The sequence below is a fragment of the Portunus trituberculatus genome, chromosome 21 (assembly GCF_017591435.1).
Source record: "Portunus trituberculatus isolate SZX2019 chromosome 21, ASM1759143v1, whole genome shotgun sequence".
Taxonomy (NCBI): Eukaryota; Metazoa; Arthropoda; class Malacostraca; order Decapoda; family Portunidae; genus Portunus; species Portunus trituberculatus.
In genome coordinates this window covers 15202034-15217033 of record NC_059275.1, presented here as the reverse complement: position 1 = coordinate 15217033, position 15000 = coordinate 15202034, and the positions used below count along the sequence as shown (strand labels likewise).

Sequence of the window (15000 nt, the reverse complement as noted above, 5' to 3'; positions counted from 1 at the left end):
AAAGTGAAGTCCTGGGTGAGGAGACGAGGAGCCAACAGGAGAAAAGGGAGGTGGAGGAGATAGCAAGTGGTGAAAAACATAAAGAAGATAAAGAGACAAGTAAGGAAGAGGAGAAAAGAAATGAGATGAGAATGGAGAAAAAGGAGGAGGAGGATAGGGGTGATGGAACTAAGAAGGAAAAAGAACACATAGAGACAAGGAAGGAAGAAGACAAAGGGGAGGATGTGAAAGAAGAGGAGAATGATAACAAGGTAACACGGGAAAGTGAGTGCAGTTGTCCTTCAGTTGGGGAGGAAGAAGTTTTCTATTCCCTGGAGAACGCCCCATGGCCTCCCCAGCTGCGCCCTTCCAGCCACCCACCCAGCCTCAGGCCAGACTCCTTGCCTGAATCCTACTACACAACGAACGATGGCCCATCGACGGAGATCCTGTCCTCGCCTCAGTCAGGAGGCGAGGATGAGGATGTACCCATGCGATTCGTGTATCCGCCCAAGATATCTCGACTGGGCAGCATCTACAGCCACCTCGCCTACAGCACCACCGGCTCCTGCAGCTCAGACAGCGAGAGTGAAGCGTGTGCTACTCAACCCAAGAAAGTGACCATGCGTGCCAAAGAAAAGCGCAGTGAGAAGAAAGACGTTGGTGATGGAAAGCACGCGTGGTCTGCGGAGTTCGAGCGAAGAGACGAGATGGATACCGCTGCTAGTGAGGTGTCTAAGAACTGTAAAAGCTGCATAAACCCAATAGAAAGCAGCGATCAGAATAAGAAGGTAGCTCCGGCCAAGCCCCCGAGACTCCGCGTGTCCAAGAGGATCAGCAACAACGAGGAAAAGAGGAAGAGCAGAGAGGATCCCGTGCGATACAAAAGACTCAGTGACCAGGACAAGCTGAGCGCGAAACGAAGCGCCTCCATGACAAACATCCTTGAGAGTAACCTGGAGGTAACGCAAGAGAGACATCACCGACTCTCTAGAAGCCCCGCAAAGGAGGTGACGGGGCTCCTACATCATCCCACCAAGGCTCAAGGGGAGAGGAAGGATCGGGAGCGACACAGTGGTTTCAGATACAAGGATGCTGCCAAGATCGTCTCCTCCATCATGTCTAAGAAGCCGCAGTTTCTTCACCGCAGTTATAGTGAGTAAAGTTTGAGTTTCTTTCACTCTCTCACCTTTGTAGTCATAGGGAGGCGGTGGCGAGGTATAGATAAGGTGGTGAGCGTGGGATCTATAGCAGACGTCAACGCGTAGGTTCGAATCCCACCACATACCGCCTTGAAGTTATGTCATTTGTCGAGTGGTTTAAAGTTACCTACATGTCACCATGATGCCCAGGTTCTACGTAGGTGGATGTGTAATTACCTTACTCTCAAGATGAACTTGGGTGGTGATATGGGCTCTAATATGGGTACACTATAAATAAGATTGCCTGCGCCAATAATGGGCGAAAGCTGAACAGCGCTTCCTACACACTCTTCAAGTGTGCTTACAGACGCTATAGGCCTTAACGTAAAAAAAAAAAAAAAAAAAAAAAAAAAAAAAAAAATCCTTTCTCAACAATCACAACGTGCACTGCTACGGATGTACAAAAACAAAACAGTGAACACGTTTATTTCGTCTTTTCTCAGCTACAGAACTATTTACAAGTTTGTGATACGAAAAATAAATGTCTAGAAAGTTGTACGGACATGATTGCAAGAAAAAACCCTATCTAGTAGACAATAGGAAAAAGTATAGATAACTATTTTCTCTTGCTAGGACTATTTTCAAAGGCCACAGAGATAAATAGCCTGGTTCTCAAGCGTGCCTTTCTTAATAGTGATGAAGATATCCTAATACTCAGTCAATAGAACCGTGAAAACACCCTAGCGCTTTAAAACGCGTATATCTTCAATTAGAGGGTTGTGAATGTAGTGGAGGTGCGACGCAGAGTTGTTTCAGAATATAGTGTCAAGAACGAAACTCTGTGGCGCATCTCCTTCACTCACACAAGACGCGATAAGGAGGTAATGCACTGGGAAGCTCGACGGGAGTGTGTGCGTGGAGGAGGAGTGAAGGGAAATGCTAAGTGGCAAAGGAATGACGCAGAGGATATCAAAGGGCAGGAATGAGAGAGAGGATGTCATGGATGATGGAGAGATAGGGAGAGATGAGTCCAAAGAGAGAGAGAGAGAGAGAGAGAGAGAGAGAGAGAGAGAGAGAGAGATAACGAAATGTCAATCCATCAATGGCAAACTTTCCACACTGTAATTTCATCACAGACCTCCTCCTCCTCCTCCTCCTCCTCCTCCTCCTCCTCCTCCTCCTCCTCCTACTCTTACTCCTGCTTCATCTCCTTTATATAAAATTCCAACATCTCCTTTATTTCTTTTTCTCTTCTTTTTTTTTCCTTACACTCCTCGCTTCTTCGCTCCCTCTCTCTCGCTCCTTCCTTCCTTTTGTTCTTCCCTCGACTCCCGGTTAGCGGACAGATAACGTTACAGAACCTAGCAAAAAGGAAGCTGTTATCGGTATCCAGTGGCACCAGTGTGTGAGAGGTGCCAGGGCGTGGGGCAGGAGTGCCTAACGTTGATTACTGCTGCTACGGGAGAAAGATGGTGTGTCAGTGAAGTTTAGCTCCATAAATAAGACAGAAAAGGTGTGAGGGAGTGAAGCGCAAGAGACGTGGAGGTTGTGTTGACTGGGAAAACGTAAGGTACTTTTGTTGGGGCGGTGTGTGTTTGTTTGTCTATAGAAGGAGCTAATGATGTTGAAGTTTGCCGCCATGCAGGAACCCTCAGCCACCAACAACAGCAGTAACGGTGATAAGAACATCAACCTGCGTGAGTGTAAAGTGTGTGTGTGTGTGTGTGTGTGTGTGTGTGTGTGTGTGTGTGTGTTCTCCTTATTCTCTACTCATTTTTCTTCCTTTTCCTTCTCTTTGTCGTCTTCCTTTTCGTCTTCTTCCTCCTCCTCTTCATGCTCAATCCCATCCTTATCCACCACCACCATCATCTCTTCCTCCTCCTTTTTCTTCTTTTACTATTTCACTCCACCTCTCCAGTCTTCATCACTTCTTCTATCCTCCTTTCATCCTTCCTATTCTCCTATTCTCTTTCCTTCACTCTCAGCACCTCCTTGCCTCCTCTCTCACCATCACTGCTTTCCAGAGACTCCAGTTAAAGATACTCGTGTTTTTCAACCCCTTCAGTACTGGGACGCATTTTTACCATTAGATTTGGGTATGATTAGACAATTTTATTTACATTATGAATGGTCTATATGGCTCAGAAGAATAATGGTTAGAGTCTTAACTATCTTAATCACCCCCATAATTTTCTGAACCTGCATAAATTTACCAAATAGTAACCAGAATGAATATGAAAACGTACTGAAGAGGTTAAAAGTATGTAGTTTTTATGGTTCTGGTGATAGATTGGTAAGATTTCTATCTTATTAAAAAGAAAAAAAAAAAAACCCTCTCAAAAGCCAGGTTAATTGTCTCTATGGCCTTGAAAATTGTTATAGTAAAAGGGTAAGACGTTTCTGAATACAGGTACGGATCCCAGTGGCTCAGTGGTAAAACTCCTCGCGCATCCATACCATCACCAGTTCGAATCCCACTTGAGTCTATCACGCGTCTATGTTTCAGCCTCAAAATCCAAACATCACCCTGGAAAGAAAATGGGTAAGGAGGAACCACCATCATCACTACTACCACCATCACCATTACCGTCGTCACCACCATCCTCACCTGCATCTGCACCTCGTCAGCCACCAGCATCAACACCAGCACCACCACAAGTATCACCACCAGTCGAGGAGGTGAAGCAGAATGGTTAGTGTTTGTTTCTGATTTAGTTTTTCTTATTTTCTCCGCCATTTTGTATGCAACGGCACTTTTTTTGTACACCAGTGCTTCATTTTATTTATTCAAGTTTTCGTATTCTTTTCCTCCTTTTCGCTCGGTTGGTTTTATCTCCGCCATTTTGTTTGCAACGGCACATTTTTTCTATCCCTGTATTTCATCTTACACTAATCATGTTCTCGTTTTCTTCTCCTCCTTTCCACCTTTTCACTCACTTTCATATTGTTTATCCTTTCTCCTTTTTCATGCTCACGCTTATCATATTGTGTTCCTTTTTGAATTTTCTGTCCTGTTCCACTAAAAATATTGCAATCATGTCATCACTCTAAACACGTCTTCTGAAATGCCTTGTTCTCATATCAGAAATGTTTTCAGAAGCCACGTAGATTATCATTTTGCTTCGAATAGGCGAGGAACAACATAACATTTGTTTATTGCGCTTTTCAAAATACGTCAGGTTTAAAAATAGAAGTCCTCAGGTGGCAGACTTACGAAGGGTTGGTGAAGCAGGACGGATCATATTCTGAAGCACTTCGCATCCATGACTACTTTCAAAAGATTCTAGTTGAGATTGCACTGGCTTTTAAAGGTTCTAGTGACAGCTTAACAAGATTTCTACATTACTTGCAAGAGAAACATTTGAAAACCCGACTAATTATCTACGTTGCATTTGAAAATAGTCGTGGTGAGAGAATAGTATTTCAGAGTATGAGTTAAAGTGTTTATTTACTCTATTTACTCCTGTTGCTTACGTTCCCAGACACCGCATCGGAGGTCACTAAGCCTCCCAGAATACAGCAGCACAAGGACCAGGATGCTCTTCCCGTAGGATCCCTCGACAAGGCTCAGGAAATGTGCTGTGAGTGTTTCCATTCCTGCAGATATGTTGGCTCTGCTTGCTGTCATCATTCTTCTCCCTGCCAATGACGGTCCTGTCTTTCTAACGCTTGCCACACTCACTCTATTGCTCTATATTGCATTTTCCACTCTTTCCTCTTTCCTTCACGTTATTCCCATGCATGCTGTCTTTCCTCCACTCTGCTGTTGCCTCCACCATACTCTCAGTCTTTCTTCCACCATATATTGACCTTCCCCTACAGTCTTCTTACAGATGTTTTTTTTTTCTTTCTTCTTAAACTACCTTTCAGTCTCACTCCTTATTCATTCATTCCTACATCCTTGTCCTTCTTTCATTTCTATATTCCCGGCCTTCCTTCATTCCATCATTCCTGCCCTTCCTTCCTACATCTTTGTCCGTCCTTCACTCCCGCGTGCCTGACTCGCCTCCTCCCTGACAGCCTCGCACGGCGCCCTGTTAAACTTCTACTGTGTCAAGTGTCGGGTGGTGGTGTGTCGTGACTGCACGGTGGTGGCGCACTCTCGAGGCGAAAACCACAAAGTTCTTGATACACTGGACTCTCTGGCCACGCTGCGCTCCGAGGCGGTGGCCATGCTGCGCCACTACACGATTCTGGACACCATGCACGCCTCCCTCACGGAAATCTACCGCAAGTTTACGCTTAAGGTGAGTGGCGCAGAGAGGAAGACTTCAAAAAGATTAACCCCTTGAGTACCATGACGCGTTTCCATATTCATCCTGATTATTATTTAGTGATTTGATACAGCTTGAGAAAATTATGTGGGCAATTAGAATAGTGAAAAATGTGGCCATTAATCTTCTGACCTCCATTGACCTTTCATAATGTCAATAAAAATGGTCTAAACGTACACAAAACTCAAGGGAAAAATGTGTCCCAGGAATGAAGGGGTTAAAAAAGAAGTCCAATGAGGTGTTAGGCATCCCAAAAAAATAGTCAAAAGGATGCTAGTTTTTTTTTTTCTTTTACGGGTGGTGGTGTATGTGAAGAAAAGGTTAAAAGCACGGAGAAAAATACTCAAGACATTAAGAGAAGAAAGAGAAGGTTTGCCTACTAATGTAATCCCCGCAAAACTCACTAATTGTTTAAGGAATGTAAGGGAACAACATCAGCAGTTCAGGGACGCACATGAAAGCAGCTTCAATGGAAAGTCTTCACCGCTCTCCGATTCCTGAAGGTTTCGCCCCCTGTCTCGAATAGTTTTAACGACTGTAACATAAACAAGGTGTGCAGGGATGCGTTTTAATGATTCTAGTGATAGTTTACTTAGAATTCTTTACCACCCATAGGAAAAGACTGGTAACACAACTTTTGAGAGCTCTAGAAATTATCCCAATGAGAGAGAGAGAGAGAGAGAGAGAGAGAGAGAATTACACTTGTCAATGTTCATAAACTCACCCATGCCTCGCTCCCCCCCACGCCCTCAGCACCGGGATCTGGACACAGAGGCGATGAAGAAGCGTCTGGAGGAAGGGAAGTACCTAGCGAAGGTGATGAAGGATGCGGAGCAGATGATGACGACGCGGACTAACCTGCACGAGATCCGGCAGTGTGTGAGTCAGTGGGAGGCGCGGCAGGACGAGTGGGGTGACTTGGTGTTCCTTGCCTCGCGGTGTGCCCTTCTTGCTAACATGTGCTTCCCCTCAGACACAGTGTTGTTAAGGTCAGTGGGTGTTTGCAGTTTATAAATGCTTTGCTCCTACTACTGTTTTCTAAGGCCACTGGGATTATTTGGGTTGTTAATGAGTGTTTCTTTGTGGTTTTCCTGATAATAACGTATAAAGTTTATTGATCTCTCACTAGAACCACTGAAACATGTCTTAAAAACTCGTGTAACTTCAACTTAAGTTTCCTAAAAGTCTCTCTCTCTCTCTCTCTCTCTCTCTCTCTCTCTCTCTCTCTCTCTCTCTCTTCGGTAAGTTTGCCCTCACTATCTCTTTCTCTTTCCTTCAATGGTCTTTCAATGATCGTTTGTTCTTATCTCTCTCTTTTGTAACTATTTTCGTCTCTATTGTACATTTTCATCTCCTTTTTCCTTAATTCTTCTCGGTTTCACTAATTGCATCCAATCATCGACTCCATTTCTCATATATAGCACACTTTCTTTTCGTTATTTCCATCTACCTATAACATCCTTCATCGTTACATCCTCCTCCACGGCTCACGTCACCCCTCCCTCGTCAGGCTGGGGAGCTGGGTGATGCCAACGCCGTGGATTCAACTGAGTCACCTCCTACTACCTTATCTGAAAGTACCCACACCTCAGACCTCCCCAAACTCTCCCTCGCACGGTAAAGACGGTCAAGTCACACCAAGCGGCAATGACGGGGCACTGAATATTCCGTCAACGATGCAGGAACCTCGGGTAAGACAAGGGGTGACGGTATAGAAACAGGACAGTAAGGGTCGTGTTTTTTTTTTATATTTTTTTATTTATACCATGTGGGCTTTTCACGGGAATTTATGGGCTAAAGGGGATACTTTTTGGGGTATCTCCTATCTCAAAGCCCACCCGCTAGGAAACCGTTGCCCCGAGTGAAGAAGCCCAACCTACAGTCGGACCATGGACAGAATTCGAACCCGTGCCCTTGGAGACTCCTCGGACCCCAAAGCACGCATAGTTCCACTGTACCACGGCGGCCTCCTTATTTTTATTTTTACCCCTAGAGGGATTTGAACGCTGGTGTCCGCCTTTAGTGTTTCCAAGAGCGTCACTCTATCCATTGGGCCATAAATATTCAGATTTTACATGATCATTTCCAAAGGCCGCATAGTATTAGGTTCAAATTGTATTGGAAATTCTTGAAAACCTCTGTAACTTCACTTAGAGAATGTTAAATACATAACTGTGATGAGACTTTTGAAAATATGAACCACAAACCGAAGTTGTTGGGCATGTCATTGTTTCTTTATGAACAGTAATGCTTCGGTAATGGACAACTGTTGTGGTGGAGTGTGGAAGTAAGGAACAGACTCGATGTTTGGGAGTTGAAACTGTGAAGGGTACTGTGGGAGTATAGTTGCAGTAGAGTGAAGGTGATGCATGATTGGTGAGGTTGATAACGATTGGATTGGGACTTGAAAATGGCTTGTGCCTAACTGTTGCCACTGTAGGTGTGTGTTGTTCACCCACAGAAGCGGAGTGGCAGCCCTTACGGTGGAGGGACAAGTACAGGCGGCACGGACCAGCCCTTCCCCCACAACGCCCGCCAGATGGTTCTCTCCAACCTGGTCCCTTACATCATCCTCAACCCAGACATCAGGTGAGTGGCGACGGCTCGCTGTGCTGTACTGCTGTGTTGCTTTAGGGTGTGGGTGGGTGTGGTGCAGGACTGCTGTTCATGTTGTGTTGTGACAGGTACTTTGTGCACGTGGGCGGCCCGCGGGACGTGGACCTGACCCTGGTGGTGGTGCCTGTCGACGAGCACGCCCGTGACTATCTGCAGCAATGTCGCAGTAAAGCCGCAAAGTCCCCAAGATTGGTGTCCAAGGCCAACCACCGCCCCCCCATGGATGCCATCACCGTGGTGGAGCAGCAGATGACAAGCGGATTGTGTAAGACTCGCATCACGGCCTTCTCCATGCCTCTCGGGCCCTCCTCAGCCCCCACCGTCGTGAAAGTGAGTTTTATCGACGTGAAGGTGGTGGGTGACGGGCAAGGGCTGCCGGAGGTGGAGAATGGCCTGAAGCGAGGAGACGTAATAGTGGACTACAGCTCCAGCGGGCGTGTCACACTGTCGGTGGTGGTGAAGGACATCGGGAACTTTACAGGCATGCACCTCGGCCGTGTCACCTGGGGCATGGACAGCCTCGCGTGTCTTGCTGCAGGCTCCGAGGACAACAAACGGATGGAGTCTGGCGGCTTCCGGGCCAAGATCAAAGCCACCGTGAAGCGTGAGGAGGCGGTGTACGACGTGATGTTTGGCATGGACCTGTGATCTTCACCAGCACATAAAGGAAACTCCACAGTGCAGCGGATCAGCCCATCACGTTTTGTAGACACCATTCAAACCTTCATATATCCACCTACCATCCCTCTCCATAAATTCGTCCATTATTTATACCAATTTCTCTCTTATGGAACTGTATTAAGCTTCAAGATTCAATTTACCTCCACCCCATAACTAATTCCAAGGATCGTTACATCACCCTTGTTGTAGGAGTATTCTTTGTATGACCTGTAAATTTTGTGGTATCTAACTCTGACATGATAGAAAACTTCAGATACAGAGCCATTTGAATTCAGATTCTTTTACCACAAACTTACGACAAAATATTCTCAGATTTCATTAAATGCATTGAATTGGGAATCTCATGAATTGCGAAACCTCTAGCCTTGTGTTCATCTGGTCATAATGACGAAATTAGAAAGCAATTATATGATGGCATGACACCTACCAAAACGATAACTTACTCTCAGTGAGTTCTAATAGCACCAGTTCAGGGGGTGCTGTGAACCTTCCATTAAAGCTAGTTGTGATCTCGCTGAACGTCCCTTTGTGTCTCACAACTCAAGGGGGCAGTCACAGCCTACCCTCTAAAGACAACTCTCCTTCTTTACACAAAACTACATGCACTTACCGCACATACACCCTTCACTTGAAAATCTAAATTTAAATGAAAAATGGGTACTCCAATTTGCCATAACTCGGAGTCCCCTTCTGGGGAGGTGACCAAAAATGTTCCCAGGTCGGACGCCTCTCTCAGTGACGACCACAAATGCCTTGACACCTCCCTTAACCTTTTCTACATTAACTTACTTATGCAACATTTGCGGCCTTGGATCTAATTTTCAATCTGTGGAACACCACCTCTCCTCTACTAAACCTCATCATCTTTTCCTCACCGAAATGCAGCTGTCTGAGGCAACTGACAGTGGTCCATTCTCTATTCTCTCCTACTTTCTCTATTCTCATTTCCGTTCCAAAGCTGGATGTTGCGTCTATGTACGCAACGACTTAACTTGCTCTCGTGCCCACGCTCTTGAATCTTCCGAGTTTTCCACCATCTGGCTTCGACTTAACAGTCACTCTCAAACTAAATTCATCTGTGCTGTTTATCTCTCCTCTAACTCTTCTGACTATAGTAAATTCTTCGACTACTTAACTTCCAAAGTGGAGCACATTCTGTCCCTCTACCCTTTCGCTGAGATTTCCATCCTTGGAGATTTCAATGTTCACCACCAGCTTTGGCTTTCATCTCCCTTCACTGACCACCCTGGTGAACTAGCCTTCAACTTTGCTACTGGTGTAACACCCTACTCGTATTCCTGACCGTCTTGGAGACACGCCCAACATTCTTGATCTCTTCCTCACCTCTAATCCTTCTGCTTATGCTGTCACCCTTTCATCTCCGTTGGGCTCCTCCGATCACAATCTCATTTCTGTATCTTGTCCTATTTCTCCAATCCCTCCACAGGATCCCCCCAAAGCGAAGGTGCCTCTGGCGTTTTGCCTCTGCCAGTTGGGGGACCTGAGGAGGTATTATGCTGATTTTCCTTGGAATGATTATTGCTTCCGTGTCAGAGACCCATCTCTTTGTGCTGAACGCATAACAGAGGTGATTGTGTCTGGCATGGAGGCGTACATTCCTCATTCTTTTCTCAACCTAAACCTTCTAAACCTTGGTTTAACTCAGCCTGTTCTCGTGCTATACATGATAGGTACTTGAGCCTTCCATCTCCTGAATCTCATGCACTTTATATTTCTGTCCGGAATCATGCCAAGTCTGTTCTTCAACTTGCCAAACACTCCTTCATAAACAGAAAATGTCAAAATCTTTCAAACTCAAACTCCCCTCGTGATTTCTGGCACCTAACCAAAAACATCTCAAATAACTTCATTTCGTCATCTTTTCCTCCTTCATTTCATCCTGATGGCACCACTGCCATCTCTTCTGTCTCTAAAGCTGAACTCTTCTCTCAAACCTTTGCTCACAATTCCACTTTGGATGATTCTGGGCTTGTCCTCCTCTCCTCCTCCTTCTGACTATTTCATGTCTTCAGTTAAAATTCTTCGTAATGATGTTTTCCATGCCCTCACTGGCCTAAACCCTCGGAAGGCTTATGGACCTGATGGGGTCCCTCCTATTGTTCTCAAAAACTGTGCTTCCGTGCTTGCACCTTGCCTGGCCAAACTCTTCCAACTTTGTCTATCGACTTCTACCTTTCCTTCCTGCTGGAAGTTTGCCTACATTCAGCCTGTTCCTAAAAAGGGTGACCGTTCTAATCCCTCAAACTACCGTCCTATAGCTTTAATCTCTTGCTTGTCTAAAGTTTTTGAATCTATCCTGAATAGGAAGATTCTCAAACATCTGTCACTTCACAATCTTCTGTCTGATCGCCAGTATGGCTTCCGTCAAGGTCGCTCTACTGGTGATCTTCTGGCTTTCCTTACTGAGTCTTGGTCATCCTCTTTTAGAGATTTCGGTGAAACTTTTGCTGTAGCGTTAGACATATCAAAAGCTTTTGATAGTCTGGCATAAAGCTTTGATTTCAAAATTGCCCTCCTACGGCTTCTATCCTTCTCTCTGCAACTTTATCTCAAGTTTCCTTTCCGACCGTTCTATTGCTGCTGTGGTAGACGGCCAATGTTCTTCTCCTAAATCTATTAATAGTGGTGTTCCTCAGGGTTCTGTCCTGTCACCCACTCTATCATTCATTAATGACCTTAATTCTTAACCAAACTTCTTGTCCTATCCATTCCTACGCTGATGATACCACCCTACATCTTTCCACGCCCTTTCAGAGACGACCAACCCTTCCGGAAGTCAACAGATCACGCAGGGACGCCACAGAACGCCTGACTTCTGATCTTTCTAAAATTTCTGATTGGGGCAGAAAAAATCTTACTCTTACACTTACTCTATATAGGGGCCTTATCCGCCCCTGTATGGAGTACTCGTCTCTTCGCATGTTTGGGAGGGTTCCAGTCACAGTTTTACTAGATAAGTTGGAATCAAAAGCTTTTCGTCTCATCAATTTCCCTCCTCTGACTAACTGTCTTCAGCCTCTTTCTCACCGCCGAAATGTTGCATCTCTCTCTATCTTTTACCGCTATTTTCATGCTAACTGTTCTACTGATCTTGCTAACTGCATGCCTCCCCTCCTCCTGCAGTCTCGCTGCACAAGGCATTCTTTTTCCTCTCATCCCTATTCTGTCCAACTCTCTAATGCAAGAGTTAACCAGTACTCTCAATCATTCATACCTCTCACTGGTAAATTCTGGAACTCCCTCCCTGCAACTGTATTTCCGACTTCCTTGGACTTGTCTTCTTTTAAACAGGAGGTATCGAGGTATTTGCTCCCTAATTTTGGCTGGCGCTTTTCTCTTTGTAGAGAGCCAGCACTCAAGTGGGCCTTTTATTAATCTTTTTTTTTTTGCCCTTGGCTGGTTCTCTTCCCTTCATAAAAAAACTTAAATTAGACGTATATTAAGTACATGCATGTGACCACACCATTATTCCCACATCAAACGCGCACATTTCGTGGCACAGAGCAAAGGAAGATGCAATAAAAGTAATAATCAAGTAGCACAGCCTTTATATATCACAATATCTAGTGACTCATTGAAGCTTAACATTAACTTGTAAAAAGTGTCTTTAAAATATAACAAAAGTGATATTCAATGATAGTTTACAACAATATTAGGACGACAATATGATGCGTCCGTTTGTCTAGATTACTAGATTACTTTTCTTCACACACACACACACAGACATTTTACATTTGCCATGAGTTGAGACAACGCCTTAGTCTCCAAGTGTTGACATAGAATTATGAACAGTGTCATGAACTGTGATAGAGGATATTTCTTCTCCAGTGGATCAGCTCTTGTGAACCAGTACCATGTATTTCATACTCTTTTACTCTTTTAAAGGTTCTTAATAGATATTGTTCTTTAGACAAAACCATGCCTTAAGATATTGCCATGTTCTTCATGGTAGAAATATTCTCAATTTTTTAAGCAGTACATAAGTGCAACATCATCCATGCTGAAATCAAGACAGATAATTTCCTTGTCCGAGCCATCCCTGAAAGTGACATGTCTTTTGGCATTTTCACAGAGGATCCAATGAGTCAAATTAATTTACTTTGGAATAAGAACATTTGGGAAAATGTTTTTTTCCACACTGTTAAATGCTCCTTCATGCTTTGCCATGCCCAACCTCAGTGCCTTGAGAAGTAAAATTACTACTGCCTACTCTGAAGGAAATTGAAGTAACAGAAACTAAACACAACTTAGCCTTATTGACACACACACACACACACACACACACACACACACACACACACACACACACACACACACACACACACACACACACACCACCAAAAAGGAGAAGAAAAATAATTGTAATAACTACAGGAGCACAAGGCAACTAAAAGAACATGGACAAGAAAGTAGTAAGAGAAGACAGTGATAGCAAAACAAGACATGGCCAGATACAGTAAACAACAACAAAATGCATTGATCACTAACAAACTAGGTCACCAGGTCATAGCTACTATTCCTTCTCCAGGCGACCAGCAGCACCACCACCATCGCCAACACTGCCAGGCAGATGATCACCGACCACACCACCACACTGGGCACACTGGAGTTCATGAAGTAGACAAGCATCTTCATCTGAGAGGCAATGCTTGGTGTCATGCCGCCCTGCACCTCAAACCACAGCATAGGCAGGTACACGTCAGGGACACGTTCCAGCAGGCTGAGGATACAAAGGAAGGATCAGGGATGGGATGAGGGTGCAGGACAAAGTCACAGTTAGGTTACAGTCAGGTTAGGTTGAGTCAAAATCCAAGACTTACCTGATACTTGGGAAAGGTGTCACGTGGATGTTGATTTGTAGCTTGATGGATACATCAGCAGGCACACCCAAGTTCTGCAACACAGTAAAGGAGTCATTACATGCACACACTCATGCACGCACTCACACTCACATGCATACACGCGCGCGCACACATGCGCACACACACAAATATAAAAGGATATAATGACGTGAAAATCCAAGGATATGTTGATCATTTCCCCGCAGCAGTCCCTCACACACACACACACACACACACACACTCACTGGCACAACATCCAGGAAGAGGGAATGTTTCTTCTCGTCAGGTGCCAGGCCCTCCACACCATTGAGAAGGAAGGGATCAGCGGCATAGAAGTGAGGGAAGGATACAAACGCCGGGGCACCCATGCGGCAAGACTCGGCATTGAGGAGACCTGAGGGAATAGACACGTTAACCTCTAGAACTTAAATAGAAAGTAGAGGGGATGCAGTACAGAAGTGGTTCAACAGTGATAGGGTCAGAGTGGTGCAAACTGCCTTGGGGGTCTCACCCATCGGAGCGCATGTCTTGCCAACACAGTAGCACTCATTGCCAGGGACAGTAGTGCCATTAGCGAAGGTGTGGTTGGTGCCCCAGTAGCGGTAGGTAGTCAGGCCCCCGTAGTCATTCACCTCCTCCTTGAAGAACAGCTTGGCACTCCTGCAGGGAATTTAACCCCTTCAGTACTGCGACGCATTTTTACCATGAGTTTTTGTTGTGATTAGATGATTTTATTTACATTAGGAAGTATCTATGGAGGTAACAGGATTAATGGCCACAGTCTCCACTATTCTAATCTCCACGTAAATTTCTGAAACTGTATAAAATCACCATATACTCGTAGTATGAAGAATAGATATGAAAACGTGTTATGGCACTGAAGAGGTTAAGGGTAAGCCAAGACAGACTCTCACCTCGGCAGTATGTACACACCTCTCCTCTCTTCACCTCTTCTCACTGTTCAAGGCAATACTCACATGCAGAGATCAGAGCTAAAGAAAATGAGATCCTTTCGGCTGAGGTGAGGGGAGAAGAGTTCCCCAGCTGAGCCCGTCACTTCATTGCAGGGCGGCGTGTAGAAGCTGGTGCTGTTACGGCCGTTCCAGTTGTCAATCCTCCCTGCAGCGCCACCCGGAGGACATCGCCGAGAGAGAGAGAGAGAGAGAGAGAGAGAGAGAGAGAGAGAGAGAGAGAGAGAGAGAGAGAGAGAAAAAAAAAAAAAAGTTTTAAGCCTCTCCTTTGTTTTCCTTCAAAATTTCCAGACTTTTCCTTAAGATCACATACAGCAAACATAATCATTATCATTATCATCATCATCATCACCCCCACAACCACTACTTACCCAGATTATCCAGCGTGTCTTCCCCAGTCATCATGTTGAACTCTCCGTCATACGTTAGGGACAGGTTACGCTGCACACACACACACACACACACACACACACAC

At 45.0% G+C, this 15000-nt stretch overlaps 2 protein-coding genes across 5 annotated transcripts in view; one reads left to right on the top strand and one right to left on the bottom strand.

Annotated features, from left to right (window-relative positions):
* The window catches only part of LOC123507050 (muscle M-line assembly protein unc-89-like), a 12468-nt gene extending 3437 nt beyond the window's left edge, over positions 1-9031 (top strand). Inside the window, exons 5-12 of the mRNA XM_045259569.1 lie at positions 1-1134; positions 3628-3813; positions 4604-4702; positions 5142-5368; positions 6149-6384; positions 6906-7086; positions 7857-7984; positions 8080-9031. The exon at positions 1-1134 is cut by the window's left edge and continues 20 nt beyond it. Coding sequence (XP_045115504.1) covers positions 1-1134; positions 3628-3813; positions 4604-4702; positions 5142-5368; positions 6149-6384; positions 6906-7086; positions 7857-7984; positions 8080-8659 — 2771 coding nt within the window. The 3' untranslated portion in view covers positions 8660-9031. The remainder of the gene's footprint in view (positions 1135-3627; positions 3814-4603; positions 4703-5141; positions 5369-6148; positions 6385-6905; positions 7087-7856; positions 7985-8079) is intronic.
* A 3213-nt stretch (positions 9032-12244) lies between these two features.
* Positions 12245-15000, bottom strand: part of LOC123506988 (protein peste-like) — a 16336-nt gene continuing 13580 nt past the window's right edge. For all 4 annotated transcript variants that reach the window (XM_045259471.1, XM_045259472.1, XM_045259473.1 and 1 more), the window contains 6 exons: positions 14897-14966; positions 14532-14673; positions 14066-14214; positions 13800-13948; positions 13534-13607; positions 12245-13433 (listed from right to left, as the gene is read on the bottom strand). In XM_045259471.1, the coding sequence (XP_045115406.1) occupies positions 13205-13433; positions 13534-13607; positions 13800-13948; positions 14066-14214; positions 14532-14673; positions 14897-14966 (813 nt within the window). In that variant the 3' untranslated portion in view covers positions 12245-13204. The remainder of the gene's footprint in view (positions 13434-13533; positions 13608-13799; positions 13949-14065; positions 14215-14531; positions 14674-14896; positions 14967-15000) is intronic.